Genomic DNA, 16,872 nt, shown 5'->3' on the forward strand with positions numbered 1-16,872 from the left:
AAAAAAAGAAATCAAAGAACACCAGAAAAAATGGAGGCACACACTGTTTATGATCTGGAGGACCCAATACAGCTGAGATGTCAATTCTCCCCAATTGATGTATAGATTTAATGTCATTCCAATAAAAATACCAGATTTCTTTTGTAGATAGAAGATACACAGATCCTAAAATTTCTAAGAACTGAAATAGCCAAATCTCCCCATTTTAAGAACAACTATAAAATTATTAGTGTAGGAGTAGACACAGATCCAAGGAACAGAACAGAATGTCCAGAAACAGACGTACACCAAAACAGTCAACTGATTTTTTACAAAGCTGCAAAGACAAGTCAACGGGGGAAGGATAAATCTTTTCAACAAATGGTCTGGAACAATCAATCTATCATCTACATGCAAAAAACCCAAAGCCACACCTCAAACCAAAGTGAACTTAAAATGTATCACAGATCTGAATGTAAAAGGTAAAACTATGAAGACTTAGAAGAAAACATAGGGAAGAGTCTTTGTGACCTTGGGTTAGAGAGAATTCTTAGATCTGATACCAAAAGCATGGTCCATAAAGGAAAAAATTCATAAATTGGACTTTGCCAAAATTAAAAACTTGGGCTTTGCAAAAAGTAGCTTTAAGAAAATGAAAAGGCAGGGAAGCCTGGGTGGCTCAGACAGTTAAGGGTCTGCCTTCAGCTCAGGTCATGATTCCAGGGTCCTGGGATCGAGTCCCACAATCAGGCTCCTTGCTCAGTGGGGAGTCTGCTTCTCCCTCTCCCACTCCCCCTGCTTGTGTCCCCTCTCTCACTCTCTCTCTCTCTGTCAAATAAATAAATTAAAAAAAAAAAAAGAAGAAAATGAAAAGGCAAAGTACAAACTTGGAGAAAATATTTTCAAATCACATATCTGACAAAGAACTTGCATCCAGGACATATAAAGAACTCTCAAAACTCAATATTAAGAAAACAAGTAATATCCCCAGGCAGGAAAAATAATTATTTAAACAGTTCATCCAAAAAGATATGTGGATGGCAAGTACACACGAGAAAAAAATGCATGTAATTAGTCATCAGTGAAACGCAGATTAAAACCGGGAGATACCACCATACACCATCAGAATTACCAAAATTTAGTGGTGACAATACAAAACACTGGAGAGCATGTGGAGGAACAGGAATGCTCACACATTACTGGTGGGAATGCCAAACAGCACTGCCCTTCTGGAAAACAGTCTGGCAACTTCTCATTAAGTTAAACATCATTTACTGTGTGATCCTGAACTCCTAGTCAGAACAATTTCCTGCAGAAGAATGCAGCTTCACCCAAAAGCCTGTACGTGGGTATGTATCCCAGCTCTGTTCATAACTGCCCCAAACTGGAAACAACCTAATGTCTTCAAGGGTGAATGGATAAGCAAACTGATACATTCATTCAGTGGGATAGTCGCTGATACAAAGAGATGAACTATTGTTACATACAACACTTGTGTGAATCTCATGCGGAGTGGAAGAAGGGAGACTCAAAAGGTTACATGCTATATGTTTCCATTTACAGGACATTCTAGAAAAGAAAAAACTATAGGGTCAAAAAATAGTTCAGTGGTTATAAGGGGTTGGGAGAAGGAGAGGGGTTGACTACAGAGGGGCAAGAGGGAACTTTCTGGGGTGATGGAACTGCTCTGTCTCCTGATTGTGGTGGTGGTCACATCAGTCTATACATGGGTTAAAAGAAGATACAGCAAAAACAGTCACAGGACACACACCCTGTTCTCTTTTAACAAATTAATTGCAAGGAAGATGGGGTGGTGGCGAGAACACTCATGGAAATGAATGGTGTTGGGGTGGCAGGGCGGCTACAAATTCATAGGGACTGAAGAGACTTTATCAACCAAGACGACGTGTGAATCTTGTTTAGATCTCAATTCAAACCATTACAAAAACCACTACACTAGAGACACGTGGGAATGTAAACCCTACAGAAATTTGCGGGGAGGGAGATAACAGTATTGTAGTTATGTTTGAAAAAAAAAAGAGCTGTTGTCTTTTTGAAGATCATTGCAGATCATTTTGAGATCATTGCAGATTCACATGCAGTGGTAAGAAGAGATCTCAAGTATGTTTTCCCCGGTCTGCTCAGTGATAGCATCTTGTGAAACCACGGGATGGTAGCATAACCAGGACGTCAACATCAAACCTCCTTATTCAGCGTTCCCCTGTTTACCTTTACTTGTGTCTGTTTATACTTCTGTGTGTGTGTGATATCACTTACCCACAGGCACTGGAATCACAGGTAATTTTCATCATAATGCTTTTCTACGTCTTCCGACTTTATTTTTATTATGAAACTGCGGCACCCAACAGCGAGCTAACATATATGTACGTCATGAAACCTAACAATAAAACGGACACCTGCGAGCCCACCTCCCCACTTAGGGCAACTGCCATCACGTTGCCCTGTGTGTGTAACTTCAAAGCAGGGTAACTTAAGAAAAAAAAAGAAGATTAAACTATTAAAGTAATTGCTCTTCTCTCCCTTCCTGGGCACCTGTGTGACTTGTCACTGTCCTCTCGGAGCTGCAGCCTCCCCCTTGGTGGGATGGGCGCCCCAGAGTGCCGGGTAGAATGTCAAACTGTTCCACGACAAAATTTTGAAGAAGGGCTGGGTGTGGAAACCCCAAACTCCACCAGACAGAGGAATGTGTGAGCATTCATGCTGCTCATTCTTTCTGGAAAGGCTCCGTGGCATGTTTTTGCAGGTGAGAGTTAGACATTGAAATCTGAAGGAATTGTGAAAACGCAAACCTGAAAATCCAACCATGGATGAGAGCGTGTGGCTGACCCCGGGATGTCCCAGTTTGGGGGTAGGAGCGGGAAATGGCAATGTGGGGCGGTCAGAGCCACCACACAGTGGGGACAGGACAGACCCTGACTCCAGACCCAGTGTGCAGGGAGGCCAAGAGAAACTACCCAAGTGGGACCCAGGACGTTGGACTCCCAGCTCCCCGTCTATTAGCTATGGTTAAGAATGATCGTGATAGGGGCGCCTGGGTGGCACAGCGGTTAAGCGTCTGCCTTCGGCTCAGGGCGTGATCCCGGCGTTATGGGAGAGCCCCACGTCAGGGTCCTCTGCTATGAGCCTGCTTCTTCCTCTCCCACTCCCCCTGCTTGTGTTCCCTCTCTCGCTGGCTGTCTCTGTCTCTGTCAAATAAATAAATAAAATCTAAAAAAAAAAAAAAAAAAAAAAAAAAAAGAATGATCGTGATAATCTCTACCCAATGCACTGGGGCCAAGCTGCCATCATCACCTCTTGCTCAGATTGTGGCCGTTCCCCCAATAAGTCCCCCTGCATCCACTCTTTCCCTACAACCCAGTCCTTGATTAAAGCCCTCCAATGGCTTCTCTTAGATCTTAGAATAACTCCCCATTCCTCACCCTGCCTAAATCTTCCCTCGTCTGGCCCCAGTGCTGCTCTCCACCTTCATCTCCTTTCCCTCTCCCTCTGCTCAGCAGGCTCTCACCTCATGCTTGCTGTGTTACACTTGCCAGACCCAGACCTGCCTCAGGACCTTTGCACACCTCTGCCTGGACCACCTTACCCCACAGCGAGCTCCTTCTCAATATTCAGGTCTCATTTTAAATGTCACCTCCTTAGAGAGGCCTTTCCCGGTCAATCTATCTACAATACATGCCCCCACCCACCCCAGGTGATACCCTAGCACACTCTTTTATTTTATTCATAGCATTTATCAGTATCAGAAGTTTTCCTGTGTAATGATTAATTTTCTCAGCTACCCATTAGAACGTGAGCTCCGCAAACACTGGGCCCTCCCCCGTCTATCGCAATGTGTCCAGCAGCTCCGGCTGTGCTGACGCCCAGTGGACAATGAATGAACATTCTGGAGAACAAAGGTGAAGTATCTTGCCAAAAATCACGTGGCTAATGAACGATGAAACCAGAGCTAGGGCTCGATCTCAACTGGGGGTATGAGCTTACAGCCACCTCCCTTGCCCTCTGCACCCCTTCTTTTCCCACCTCCGAACCTTGCAGGGCACCCTCTGCTGTAGTAACAATGAAATGAACACACAGGGAAGCGTCTGTCCAGGTGGAAACAGCGGGTAAGGAATATTGAGCAGACGCAAAGGAAAAGAAATCACAAAGAGACAGATTAAAAGAGATGCATGTGTCTCAGGACACACGGCGCAAAGCTGGGGCTGGTTGGGGCTTTAACTGAAAGTAAAAATCATAAAAAGCGCCAACAACCAATGTCGGAAAGCCTCCTTATCCGTTTTCCTCTTCATTCATTCGCTCGCTCATTCATTCACCAAATGCTTCTTCAGTGCTTATATATCTAGCTGCAAGGGTGCTGGAGACGCTTTGCGCACCCCCGCCCCCCCGCTCCTCTGCAGGGGACCTCTGTAATCTATTTCCTGTCCTTTGGGGCTGTTGACCATAAGGCGGTGGGGGAGCCCTCAGGGGACAAGCTTGCACCCAGACAGGAAATGGAAGGGAGCAGAAGTCATTCTCAAAATGCATCAACATCACCTCTGTCTTCGCTTCACGATGACATGCATTTCTTAGGAAATGAAGCTTGCCTGTTTTAGCACCGAAACAGGTCTCTGAAGGTTTTCTCGATGAATCTCATAGGGTCTCATTGCACGTTGTTGCACGCCGAAGATTTCAGGGGCTGTCTGCAGCCATCCTACCCTGAATGGCTCGCACTTTCTGACACCTCCCGTCTCAGCAGTGGGGGTGTCCCTTGCACCTAGTGGGTGAATGGGGGCTACCATCAGGCCGACCATTTCACTGGTCTTTTTGTTATCCTCCCCTGCCAGGGAGGGCGAGGTTTTGTAATTCATCCGTCCAAAGAGGCACTTGCTGTAATGTGTCTGCTCAGAGGGGAGACTTCTTTCTAATTCCAACATAGGCTTCCCCAGGTTGGCAGCAGCCCTGTCTCAGCCACCTCTGCTCTTCCAGAAGGCTGGGAAGCCAGATAAGCACATGGGATTATCTTGTAGGTAGGATACAGAAACAAAGCCTGAGAAATAAGACCCAGGGAAAGAGTGGGAAGCTTCCATCCACAGACATGGAACCTCTAGTTGGGCGGCTCAGAGGCCGCATGGCTTTCTTCCCAGTTCCTGGCAGCATTCAGAGTGACTGACATTGCGGAGCAAATCAGAGCATCTATGGAACATGGTCCAGTCCAGGCGGGAGCAACTGGGCAAGGGCGTGGGAGTTCGGCCATGAATAAAGAAGGCACAGTCCTTGCCCTTAGAACTGGAGGCCCTGACTTTTTATGGACTTTTTAAGGACGGTGGTGTGGCCCTAGCTGCCGTACTCCTGGCCCGTGATCAGCACACTGACACTCTCATGGACCCATGTCCACAACATGCCTGACAACGAACCCATTTCACAGATTCACACCGTGGCCCCGGTGACACGCTCTGCCTAATAGATTGATAAAATTCACCTTTGGATGAACAACCATGCCAACAGTAAATGGAAAAGGTTCAAACCACTCTACAGTGAAAAGCCAGCATCCCCACCCCTCGTCTGGGCCATTGGCTCCCCTCCCCAGAAGAAGCCAGAGCTTTAGAAGATCTGAATCTGTGGCCAACTCTTAAAAAGTCGTATTTCACATACAAATCCAGATTCCCAGCTTTTATGTAAAAGGAATACCGGGGAGATCTGGCAAGACAGGGTCCACTGTTCTGCCCGGCAACAGCCCGTGGGCGTGCCCTGCCGTAGGCAGGTGCAGAGGGGCCAGTGTCCCTGGTGCCTGGGAGCTGGTCTGGGGCATTGTTCATGCCGCTGCTGGGGCCCCTGGAGGCAGACAATGAGCAATCCACGAACTCTGCTGTGTCTCCAGTCCTAATGCTCCAGGAGCAGCTAAGAAAGAATGGCTTTTCAGGGATGCCTGGGTGGCTCAGTCGGGTAAGCATCTGACTCTTGGTTTTGGCTTGGGTCATGATCTCATGGGTCGTGGGATCGAGCCCCATGTCAGGCTCTGTGCTTGGTGCACAGTGTGCTTGAGATTCTCTCTCCTCGCCCTCTGCCCCTCCCCTGCCCTCGTGTTCTCTCTCAAATAAATAAATAAAGCTTTAAAAAAAAAAAAAGAATGGCTTTTGTGACCTGGGCACTGGGGCTGCCAATGGTGCCCGTGTGAGTCAGTCAACAAACACCCATGGGGTGCCTCTCTCCACTTCTCCGGGCACCATGTATGGAGTCCTGTTTGTGAATGGACTGGTTGCCTCTGCTAGAATGTTCCATGAGGGCAGGACTCTTTATTCACTGCTAGGTCCTCATTACCTTACGCTGCTTATACCAGGAGAAGGCCCCCCAAAAATATCATTGAATGAATGAGCGTTAGGCACTCGTAGGAAGACAGGACAAGGCCACTGTCCCCGACCACTCCCAGGCTAGGGAGCAGAAACAAGTCTGTGGGGGCACGGCTGGTTGGATCAATGGCACATGAAACGAAGACTGTGTTGATGCCCAGAACGCTGGCGAAGGGGACAACCATCCCATGGGAAGGGGACCCAGGCACAGCTGTGAGAAGGACCCTGGGCTCTGTCACCTGTGCATGGAAGTCTGGGTCAGACCCCATCTTGGACAACCCCGGGCTGCCATGTCCCACTGTGGCTTTTGTGCCACTGCCCAAGCCAAGGGCACATCCGAGCTCCGCTCACGTGCCCCTGCCCTCTCCCAGCTCCCCCAGTCACAAGAACGTGACCGCACAGGAAAGGAATACATCAGCCTCTGCCACCAGTCGGGAAGATTCCCGGCAGCGGGCTTAGGCAGCAGGGAAAGCAGCCCAGGGTGAGCCCCCACCACGGGGGAGAAGCCCCCCAGTCCCTGCGGGCCTCCTCTCACCCTGTCCCCCTCCCCCACCCCGTGTTCAATCAGTGTCTCCTTTACTGAGCCTTGCTGTGTGCCAGACGCCGTCCTGCAGACACGGGTAGGAAAACCAGGTCTTCAGTGGGGGACCCAATAAATGGGTGGATTCGCTCACTCATTCTTTCATTTAGCCCCTTCTAGATATGAGACACTGTTCCGGGTCCTGGGGATAGCGCAATAATCTATAATAGACAAAAACACCTGCTCTCATAAAGACTTCATCCTACTGGGCGTGTAGTGAGCTCGCAGGGGACGGACGACAGTCTCAAGAATTAAGTCGTATATTAGCTGACGGTCAGTGCTGTAAGGACAAGGCCTGGCAGGGGAATGTGGGGCTCCAGAGGTTAATCAGGGAGGTCTCACTAAGGAGGTGAGCTCTGGGTGGACACCTGTGAGGGGCACGGGAGCGAGCGGGGCTGTATCTGCCTGAGACGCTCCAACCTGACGCTCGCGTGCTTGTCACGCCCTGAGTCACCAAGTCCTTCATCTTGGAATCTAGAGCCTTCTGTTTTCTGCTGGTGAAACTGTGGCCGGCTAACTGAACAGTTATAAGGAGGAGGAAATCTTAGGCGCTTCACAATTCTTGTCGGAGGGACAAGATCAGAGACGAAGGATGAATGAGTGAGTTGGGATTCAGAGGGTACTATTCCTTAAATGCAGACGTTCACAACAAACAGTCCTCAGAGCAGGTGCAAACACCAGCTGGTCCCTGCCTTGGAGTGAAACATGCCCTGGGACCCCCCACAGAAGCACAGAGGTGGCTAGAGAGAACGCAGTGGGAAGAAGCCCGTGGGAGCCCGTTCCGGGCTGCTGTTCCCAGCCCACGGCTGGTGCAGGACAGGGTGGGAAGGACAGGAAGGACTCAAAGAAGCAGGGTTCAGAGAAGGATCTGGGGAAGCCTGGCTCGGAGCCAGTGTCCCAGCAAAGAAGGCCCCGGCTTCTGATGATCCCATGCCCACCCGGGCACCCCAATCCCCCGCATTGCTGGCTCCTAGGCCAGGCTGGCCACAGAACCGAGCATGCACCCTCCCTGCGGCCAGCCCTCTAGGCCTACAACCCAGGAATGAAGACATAGTTTCCCAAGACAGTAGCTTGCCGCCCACCCGTCCTCCACCCCTGACTCTGGCACAGAGAAACGGGACCTCTCCACCACTGCCCCACTTCCTTCTCCTCCCACCAGTGCTGTCTCAGAACCCCGAGTTTTGGGGACAGATGCTATTTCCAGTACTCTGGCCTTTGCCTCCATGGAGAAAGTCATACTTGCCAGACAATACACCCGGTTCTCTGGTGCAGAGCATGTGATCAGTGGACACACAGTAGAAAAGCAGGGCTCGGAGACCTCATCCAGCATCCCTCATCCCCAGAGGCCCACTTGGGCTTTCTAGATTCTCGAGGTGCCGGGACGTGGGGGCCCTGCTCCCTGCTGTCCCCTGGGGATGAGGCAGGCCTGTTTCCCCTACTGTGTCTGCCCCTGGCTGAGGAGGAAACACCTGGATGTGAGGGAGCCAGTCTGGGGGGTGGGGGTGGGGGAAGGAGAGTATTGTTCTGCGGGGTTGGGGGGGCAGGGAGTCCGGGAGGAATCTCACGGGGACCACATTCAGAGCCACCACGTCACCCAAGGAGCACGTCCCGGGGAGGGGCTGTGTGGAAAAGTGGCTGGGCTGGTGGCATTTGGTGCTGGACTGCCTGGGTTCTAATCCTCTCTGTTGCTGCGACCTTTTGGGCTAGTTGCTTAGAGCCTTTGTGCCTCAGTTTCTCGATCTTTAAAGGGGAGCGAATAATAGCGCCTACCTCGTAGGACTGCTGTCAGGACTAAACGACAGGATGCTCACGAGCCTCTTAGAGGAAGGGAAGGCACAGAGCAGGCTCACGTCTGCAAAACCCTATGGGCTCCATGCTCCAGCAGCCAAACCGAGTCGCTAGCTGCACTTTCCCATAATCCCCTCCTCCGCATCCACTCTCCTGCTCTGTGGGTTTGCACACCTTGTTCCCCACTGGGATGCCTGCCGTCTCACCTCTGCACACAGACCCTCCCTGCCCCTCAAGGCTCACAGCCACCTCCTGCACAGCCCCCCAGATCCCATACCCCAAGGCCACCTGCATACCCTGCCTCACCTTCCCCAGGGCCCTCACGCCCTTTACTTTCTGTCGGTCACTCATGGTGCGTCTCAACGCCACACCAGCTGGCCAGCTGCTCGAGCACGGAGACCTGGCCTTGCGTGGCCTCTGGCTCCAGTGGCACAGGTAGAAGATGCTTGATTGTGCGGAGAGAAGCGGCCAGACCAGCACAATCGTCACCGGCCTCCCCGGGAGAGGGATGGACCAAGGATGTCCCCAAAGGGGTGCGAACGGGACCAGAAGGCAGACTCTGAGTCCGGCGCCTTGCTTACCCGCCCTGCAACCCTTGGCAACTTGCCTCATCTCTCTGAGCTATAAAGCAGGCATTAAAACACGTATCCAGCCCACCTCCGACTGCTCGGGAGAAGCCGCGGGCTGATGAGTGCACTCTGCTGTGCTGGGCGTGTGTCGTTGGTTATATTATTATCGGCACTTACAGGATTCGGGGAGGAAAGAAGAGGTCATCTCATGGGTGCTGGGTCCCTTCTTGTGAAAATGAGTTAAATGATCTTAACTTGGCACAGTGCTCCAACAGTCACCATATCTCGGTAACCCTTCTCTGAAAGGCTTGGGTACGTAAGAGCCAGGGGCGCCTCGGCCCTTCGAGGGCTCCCACTCAGCATCCCTCCTCCTGGCCCCTCCATCTGCTCTGCTTGGATCTGCCTCCCCTGGCCTCCTCCCTGGACACCTTACCCCAGCCAGCACCTACCTTGGTTCAGGAGGAACTCGGTTCCCGAAGTCTTTCTGCTGACTGGCTCCCCACAGTCCTGCCCAGGGAGGCTGCCAGCACCGGAGACCCCGATGTCTTTAGTCTCCACGGCAGCCTCCAGATCTGCAGAGAAAGGCCCCGTGTCGCCCAGGCCTGGCTCTGTCCCCTCCTCTTCCTTCCCCTTCCCCGTGGCCTTCAAAGCTCCTCCCAGAGCACATCCTGCAGTGAACTGCTTTCTGCAGAAACTCTGTGGTCACCCCCGGGCACAGAGCTTCTGTTTTTGGAGGGGGCAGGAGGGGGCACCTTCATAGAGTCCCCCACTGGTGCTGACTCGGCTGTGATGGTGGGAGCCTGGACCTCTCTCTTGAGCTCCGGACACACCAGCCCCACTGTCCCTGCCCAGACACGGCCAGCCAGAGGGTCATCCAGCATTTTCAACTCAATGTGAACAAACCAAGCTCTCTTCCCCACCCCCTGAACCCCCACAAACCCACCTCTCTGCTCCTCATCTCAGAATCAGAAACTTGGGTCTCATCCTCAATGCCTCCCTCTCCCTCACTGGTTCCATCTAAATGGAGCTAAGTCCTACATCATAAATCATCCCCTTTTTCCACCCTCTCAGCTGTCACTTCATCGGGCCACCATCGTCCTCCTCCTGAATGACCGTAAAAGCCTGATCCTGCCTCCACCTCCCAGCCAAAGGCCCCTCTCTGGTGCTGAAACACAAGTCTGATCACATTTCGCCCCCAGTACAGCCTTCGATGGCTCCCTGTTACCTTTAGGAGAATGGCCAGACTCCTTGGTGTGACTTGCAAGGTGCATCTTGACCTGGTGGTTCCTTGATCCCCAAGCCCAGGCTTTATCCCGTCACTGTGACCCTTCCCAGGTATCTTGGACACCTGCAGCTCCGTAGTGGTCTGGGCGGCCCCTGAGCTCCAGGCTGAAGCATGTGCTGTGGGGTCCCCTTCAGTCCTCCTCTAGGCTCCAGAAGAGAAGAGTGAGGACACAAGTCAGAGAGGCCAGAGGACAGAGGAGTGCAGTGCAAGGTGGGTGAGGGGAGGGTATCAAGGACACGGTGGTCAGCGACGTCAAAGACTGCAGAGAGGACACAGATGAGGAGGACAACAAAAGCACCTGCTGACTTTGGCAATTAGGAGAGAGCAGTGCCACGGAGCAGATCACCTCCAAGGTATGGACCTGTTGGCTAGCCCCTCACATTCTTTTTTTTTCCCCTCACACTTTGAAGCCAAGCAATATTTTGGGAAATATTCAACACACTTCTAGGCCTTTGAAAAGCTCACAGACGCTGTGCCCTCAACTGGTTTGGCCTAATGGTAAATGGTCCTGGAGAGAGAAGCATTGCTGACAGCGCCATCTGAATGCCTGGATTCAGCCGTGCCTGAAACCCTGATGCCTGGATCTACTTCTAATTGCTCAACTATACGATCCAATACATTCTCTTGCCCACCTTTTTTCAGTAAGATGGTTTGAGCTGGATTTCTGTCGCTTGGGTTTCTCCTTTGCAACCAAAGAAGGGACTGATCTTTTTTTCTGCCAGGGCTTGAGTGGGCTCTGCAGAAAAGGACATTTAAAGAAAGAAGAGGAGGAGAAGGAGGAGGAGAAGGAGGAGGACGGGGAGGAGGACGGGCAGGGCGAGGAGGAGGAAGAGAAGAAGAAGGCAGAGGAGGAGGAGGAGAGGAAGATGATTTGCTCCATGGCTCAGTCTCCCTGCCATATGTACTTGTCTGTGCCCACTCATGTGACTGGAATGATATTCTCTCTCGTATCTCTGTCTTTGAGTGCTGCCTTGTCCGTCCACCCTCCCCCAGTAAGTCCTGGGGAGGCAGAGGCTAGATCTTATTCATTTGGCTATCCGTCCCAGGATAAGAGACTGTTAAGAGAATGTTTGGCTCATTAAATACAACAAATGGCTGGCGGGCTGGCGGGGGGGAGCGAATGAGGGCAATGAGTAAGTGCAGGACAGGATAAGGACCAGGGACTCCACCCCTGCAAGACCAGCACTCAGCAGCAGCTAGCCAGTGTGGCCCTCGTGGGCAGCCCCCTCTCCTTATCAGCTTCGGCCCAACTGAATCGGAAATCACAAGCTGATGGGGCCTCCTGTGGCCGCGCTCTCCTCTTTCAACAGCTAACATCTTGGCCCGCGTACGGGGTGTGGTAGCCACAGGCTGCCTGGTGACCGTGGACAGCCCCAGAACTGTCCCCTGCAAGGCAGGGCTGTGTGATAGGCAGCCGGGAACAAGGAGGAGGGAAGAAGAGGGGGAGAGGAAGGACGGAGGGCCCCTACCTGTCCCTTGCACCATCCTGCCATCAGCAAGGCAGGGCGACACTGTCCTTTTGACTGATTCCAGTGACGTCCTGGCTCTCCAGATGCTCTTCTTAGGGTTGCATCTCTTTTCCGGGTGCACGGTGGCTAGGTTTCCCACCTGCACCAAGGACCTCCTCTAGTCCCTTCTATTCAGGGAGCTACTTTGTATCATTGTCTGTCCAATACTAAGTAGCCAAGAGTTTTAAACAAATTACATTTTTAACTTTTAAACACATTACATTAAACCGCCTCGATACGGTGTGGCAGAGGGACCAGAGCAGGGATCGGGGCGCCCTGGATGACCAGGGCACTGAGGTCACTCAAGGTTGCTTGCTTCGGATACCAGACACCCAGGGTCACCTGCACCCTTGCTCCAGCTCCACCTTCTGCGGGAATTGTCTCCGGAAGCTCAAGCAGCAACTGCAGACTTCCTCAGCTTTTGTGCTTTTCTAAGGAGTCTGCCCACAGAAAACCCCAATGAGCCATATACAGCTCGCTGAAGATCCCAGGGCAAGGACGGCAAAAGTGTGCACACATCTCTTAGCCAGCGATTTAAAAATCCTCCACGGGAAACACAAATATCATTTGATGCCAGTCATGCGTGGAAGCTAAGAAACAAAACAGATGGACAAAGGGGAAGGGAAGGCAAAATAGAATAAGACGAAAGCAGAGAGGGAGACAAACCGTAAGAGACTCCTGATTATAGGAAAGAAACTGAGGGTTGCTGGAGGGGAGGGGAGTGGGGATGGGGCAACTGGGGGATGGACATTTAGGAGGGCATGTGATGTAATGAGCACTGGGTGTTCTAGGCCAGTGATGCGTCACTAAATTCTGCCCCTGAAACTAATACTACACTGTATGTTAATTACATGGAATTTAAATCAAAAGTTAAGAAAACTTAAAATAAAAATCTCCCGTGGACATTTCTGTTGTCCAGACACACTTGGTCCATTCCATGCTGTTGGACTGGTGGGCTGGGGTAGGGCGAGGGGATTTTCTGCTCTCTCTTCTCTCCCCCAGTGACTCTGAAATACACAGTCCTGATTCCTCCCGCCAGATTTTTTCACAAAGCAAAGTCCTCTTAGAAGTGCATTGAGAGGGGGCGCCTGGGTGGCTCAGTCGGTTAAGCGTCTGTCTTCAGCTTGGGTCATGATGCCAGGGTCCTGGGATGGAGCCCCGCGTTGGGCTCCCTGCTCAGCTGCTCCCTCTCCCTCTGCCCTTCCCCCATGCTCATGCTCTCTCTCTCTCAAATAAACAAATAAAAAGTGTTTAAAAAAGCAGTGCATTCAGAGCTCTATACCTCCCTTCTGACCCTCGACTGCAGTTTTATACCCCCAAACTCATTAACAACACCCAAAACCAAACGGCTGTCTGGTTGGTGAGAACGGTGTGAGAGATAGTAAGCGCACCAGAAAAGAGGTTGTATGCCTTTGCTAAGATCTCATGTTGTGCGAGCTTGACATTCAGTGGGGATTTTCCTGGTCAGGTTGCAAGGACTAGGAGACTCAGCCTTCCAAGCCCTAAATTTCTGAGATCCCTCCAACGGGCAGTTTCCTCCCCCCCTCCCCCCGAGCCAGAGAGGCATGTGGGCCGGTGACAGGTGTGGCCACAGCCACCCTTCCAGCGACCACACACGCAGAGCTAGGGGTGTTATGGACTGAATGTTTGGGTCCACCCCAAATTCATATGTTGACCCTCCAATGTGATGGTAATTAGGAGGTGGGGACTTTGGGAGGTAATTCGGTCTAGATGATGTCATGAGGGCGGAGCCCCAGTGCCCCAAGAAAAGGAAGAGACTGTCTAGAGCTTCTGCCCTCCACCACATGAAGACACAGTGAAAGGGTGACCATCTGCAAAGCAGGAAGTGGGGTCTCACCAGACGTACAATCTGCCGGCACCTTGACCTTGGATGTTCCAGCCTCCGGACTGTGAGAAGTAAACCTCTCTTGTTTAAGCTGCCCACTCTATGGTGTTTGTGATGGCAGCCTGAGCAGACCAAGACACAGGGGCCTGTGGTCTGAGCCGGGACACACGTGGGCCTGCTGCAAGGAACAGAGAGAGAGAAAGTGGCACAGGTAGGGATAGTCTGCTCCCTGCCTGTCTCTGCCCCCAGAGGGAGGGTGAAGACAGCCTCTCCAGGATAGCGGGTTTCCTTTCCCCTGATTTTACTGGCAGGGTTGAGGAAATAGAGGGATTCAGAGATAGGAAAGGAGGGAGAAGCCCCCACCTGCCACCCCCAGCAACAGTGCTGGATCCCAGTGCTGGAGGGGGTGGTGGGTGTGACAACGGGGAGGGGAGTCCAAAGCCCTGGGCAGGCACCAGGCGGGTGGGGTCCACACACATCTCTGTGAAGGGGCTGGAAACAGCTCTAATGCCTCTGCTTTGAGCAGACTGAAGGGAAGGCAGGCATTCCCTGCCCCAGGGGTTGTGGCAGAGCTGGTCCCCTGGAGGAGGCACGACTTGGATGTCAGGGACCTCAGGGAGAGGTCTGAGGATGATGACAGACCAGTGCATTCAGGGCTGCAGAGGAAGCTCCAAGCTGCCAGAAGAGAACAGATCAATAAATTGATGTCATTAAAACTAAGACCATTTGCTCTGAAAAAGGCATCACTGTTAAGAAAATGAAAAGACAAGACACAGATTGGGAAACAATATTTGTCAAACATGTATCTGATAAAAGACTCATATCCAGGGGCGCCTGGGTGGTGCAGTTGTTAAGCGTCTGCCTTTGACTCGGGGCGTAATCCCAGCATTCTGGGATTGAGCCCCACATCAGGCTCCTCCACTAGGAGCCTGCTTCTTCCTTTCCCAGTCCCCCTGCTTGTTTTCCTTCTCTTGCTGGCTGTCTCTGTGTCAAATAAATAAATAAAATCTTAAAAAAAAAAAGGCTCATATCCAGAATATACAAAGAGCTCTTAGAATTCAATAATAAGAAAACAAACAACCCAATTAAAAAAATGGGCAAAAGGTCTGAAGAGATACCTCACCAAAGAAGATATTCACATGAAAAACACATGAAAAGATACTGAACATCACAGTTACTAGGAACTTGCAAATTAAAAACAACGGATCGGATAGCATCACTACGTACGCATTAGAATAGATAAAATCCAAAAAACCATGACGCCACCAAATGGCAATGAAGATGTGGAGCCACAGGGACTCTCATTCATTTGATAAGAATGAGAAAGTGCACAGCCACTTCGGAAGAGCTTGGCTTTTTTTTAAGAACTAAATACACTTACACCATATGATGGAACAATGCACTCCTTGGTGTTTACTCAAACGAGCTGAAAACGTATGTCTGCACAAAAACCAGCACATGAATGTTTGTATCAGATTTATTCATAATTGCCAACAACTGGTATCAACCAAATGTCCTCAGTCTGCGAGTGAAGAAGCAAACCAGGGCACATCAATAAAATGGAATACTATTCAGCAACAAAAAGAAAAGAGCTGTGAGGCCATGAAAAGACAAGGAGGAACATTAAATACATATTGCTAAGTGAACGAGCCAATCTGGAAAGGGTAGTTACTGCATGGTTCCAACTCTATGATATCCAGAAATGTGCGTAAGTATGGAGGCAGCAAAAAGAACGATTGGCTGCCAATCCAGTTAAGAAAAGAATAGTCTCCATTTCTTGAATATATATTTGCCTATCCAGGAAATCCATTTCTTTCACAAATTGTATTTCTGAGAAACTTCTCCATCTTATGCAAATTGCCAATTTATTGGTGAATTTATATCTTTTCATTATATTTTCAGTGTACATAAGATCTGTAGAGATGTCCTTTTTTTGCAATGCATGATATTTTTTTTTAAAGATTTTATTTATTTATTTGACAGAGATAGAGACAGCCAGCGAGAGAGGGAACACAAGCAGGGGGAGTGGGAGAGGAAGAAGCAGGCTCATAGCAGAGGAGCCTGATGTGGGGCTCGATCCCACAACGCCGGGATCACGCCCTGAGCCGAAGGCAGACACTTAACCGCTGTGCCACCCAGGCGCCCCTGCAATGCGTGATATTGATAATTTGTTCGATAGGGCCTTATCCCCTACCACATTGGTTTTCTAATTCAGATTTCTGCTCTTACACTTCTTTCCTTCCTTCTACTTTCTTTAGGATTTATACCTTTCTTCTTCTATCTTTTTGAGGTGAATATACTCTCTTTGATTTCAATCATTTGAAATTTGATATTCTAGTTGTACTTGAGATAATGTGAATTCTGTGGCTGGGCAGTATTCTATTTTAATGAGATCAAATGTGTTAACTGTGTTGTCCAGATCCTCTATAGCTCTATTATTTTTTATTTGTTCTATCACCTACTGAGAGAGGTGTAATAAAGTCCTTCATTATGGTTGTGGAAATGTTAATTCTGTCAATTTTTGCTTTACACTTTAAAGTTATGTTATTGCATGCATACAGATTTATGATTGTGATATGTTTCTGTTGGATTGACTCTTTGATCTTTATTAAATATCCCTCTTTTTTTTTTTAATGCTTCTTGCCTTAAAATCTTTGTCTGATATTAGCACAATACCGTCAGCTTTTTGGGTCAGGTTTGTATGGTGTTACCCTTTGGATACTTTTGTTTTCAGACTGTGTTCTTAGAGTTAAAGGGTGTCTCTTGTGAGCAGTGTATAAAAAAAACTGGACAATTCTAGATTGAATTTTTTCTAGCAGTTTAAAGATGTCATTTCATTGTCTTCTGGCGTCCAATGTTTCTGTTGAGAAGGGAGCTCTCAGCTTAATTGTTGATCTTTTGAAGGTAAAGTATATATTTTTTTCCTTTGGCTGTCTCNAATGCTTCTTGCCTTAAAATCTTTGTCTGATATTA

The 16,872-nt window shown here is 50.0% G+C and overlaps 1 protein-coding gene across 1 annotated transcript in view; it reads right to left on the reverse strand.

Moving 5' to 3' along the window:
- Positions 1 to 14,801, reverse strand: part of PIK3R6 (phosphoinositide-3-kinase regulatory subunit 6) — a 55,389-nt gene extending 40,588 nt beyond the window's left edge. Inside the window, exons 1-4 of the mRNA XM_034647278.1 lie at positions 13,912 to 14,801; positions 11,178 to 12,643; positions 10,486 to 10,686; positions 9,710 to 9,832 (exon numbers count right to left, since the gene is read on the reverse strand). Coding sequence (XP_034503169.1) covers positions 9,710 to 9,832; positions 10,486 to 10,531 — 169 coding nt within the window. The 5' untranslated portion in view covers positions 10,532 to 10,686; positions 11,178 to 12,643; positions 13,912 to 14,801. The remainder of the gene's footprint in view (positions 1 to 9,709; positions 9,833 to 10,485; positions 10,687 to 11,177; positions 12,644 to 13,911) is intronic.
- Between the last annotated feature and the right edge of the window lie 2,071 nt (positions 14,802 to 16,872).

The sequence above is a fragment of the Ailuropoda melanoleuca genome, chromosome 17, assembly GCF_002007445.2.
Source record: "Ailuropoda melanoleuca isolate Jingjing chromosome 17, ASM200744v2, whole genome shotgun sequence".
NCBI lineage: Eukaryota > Metazoa > Chordata > Mammalia > Carnivora > Ursidae > Ailuropoda > Ailuropoda melanoleuca.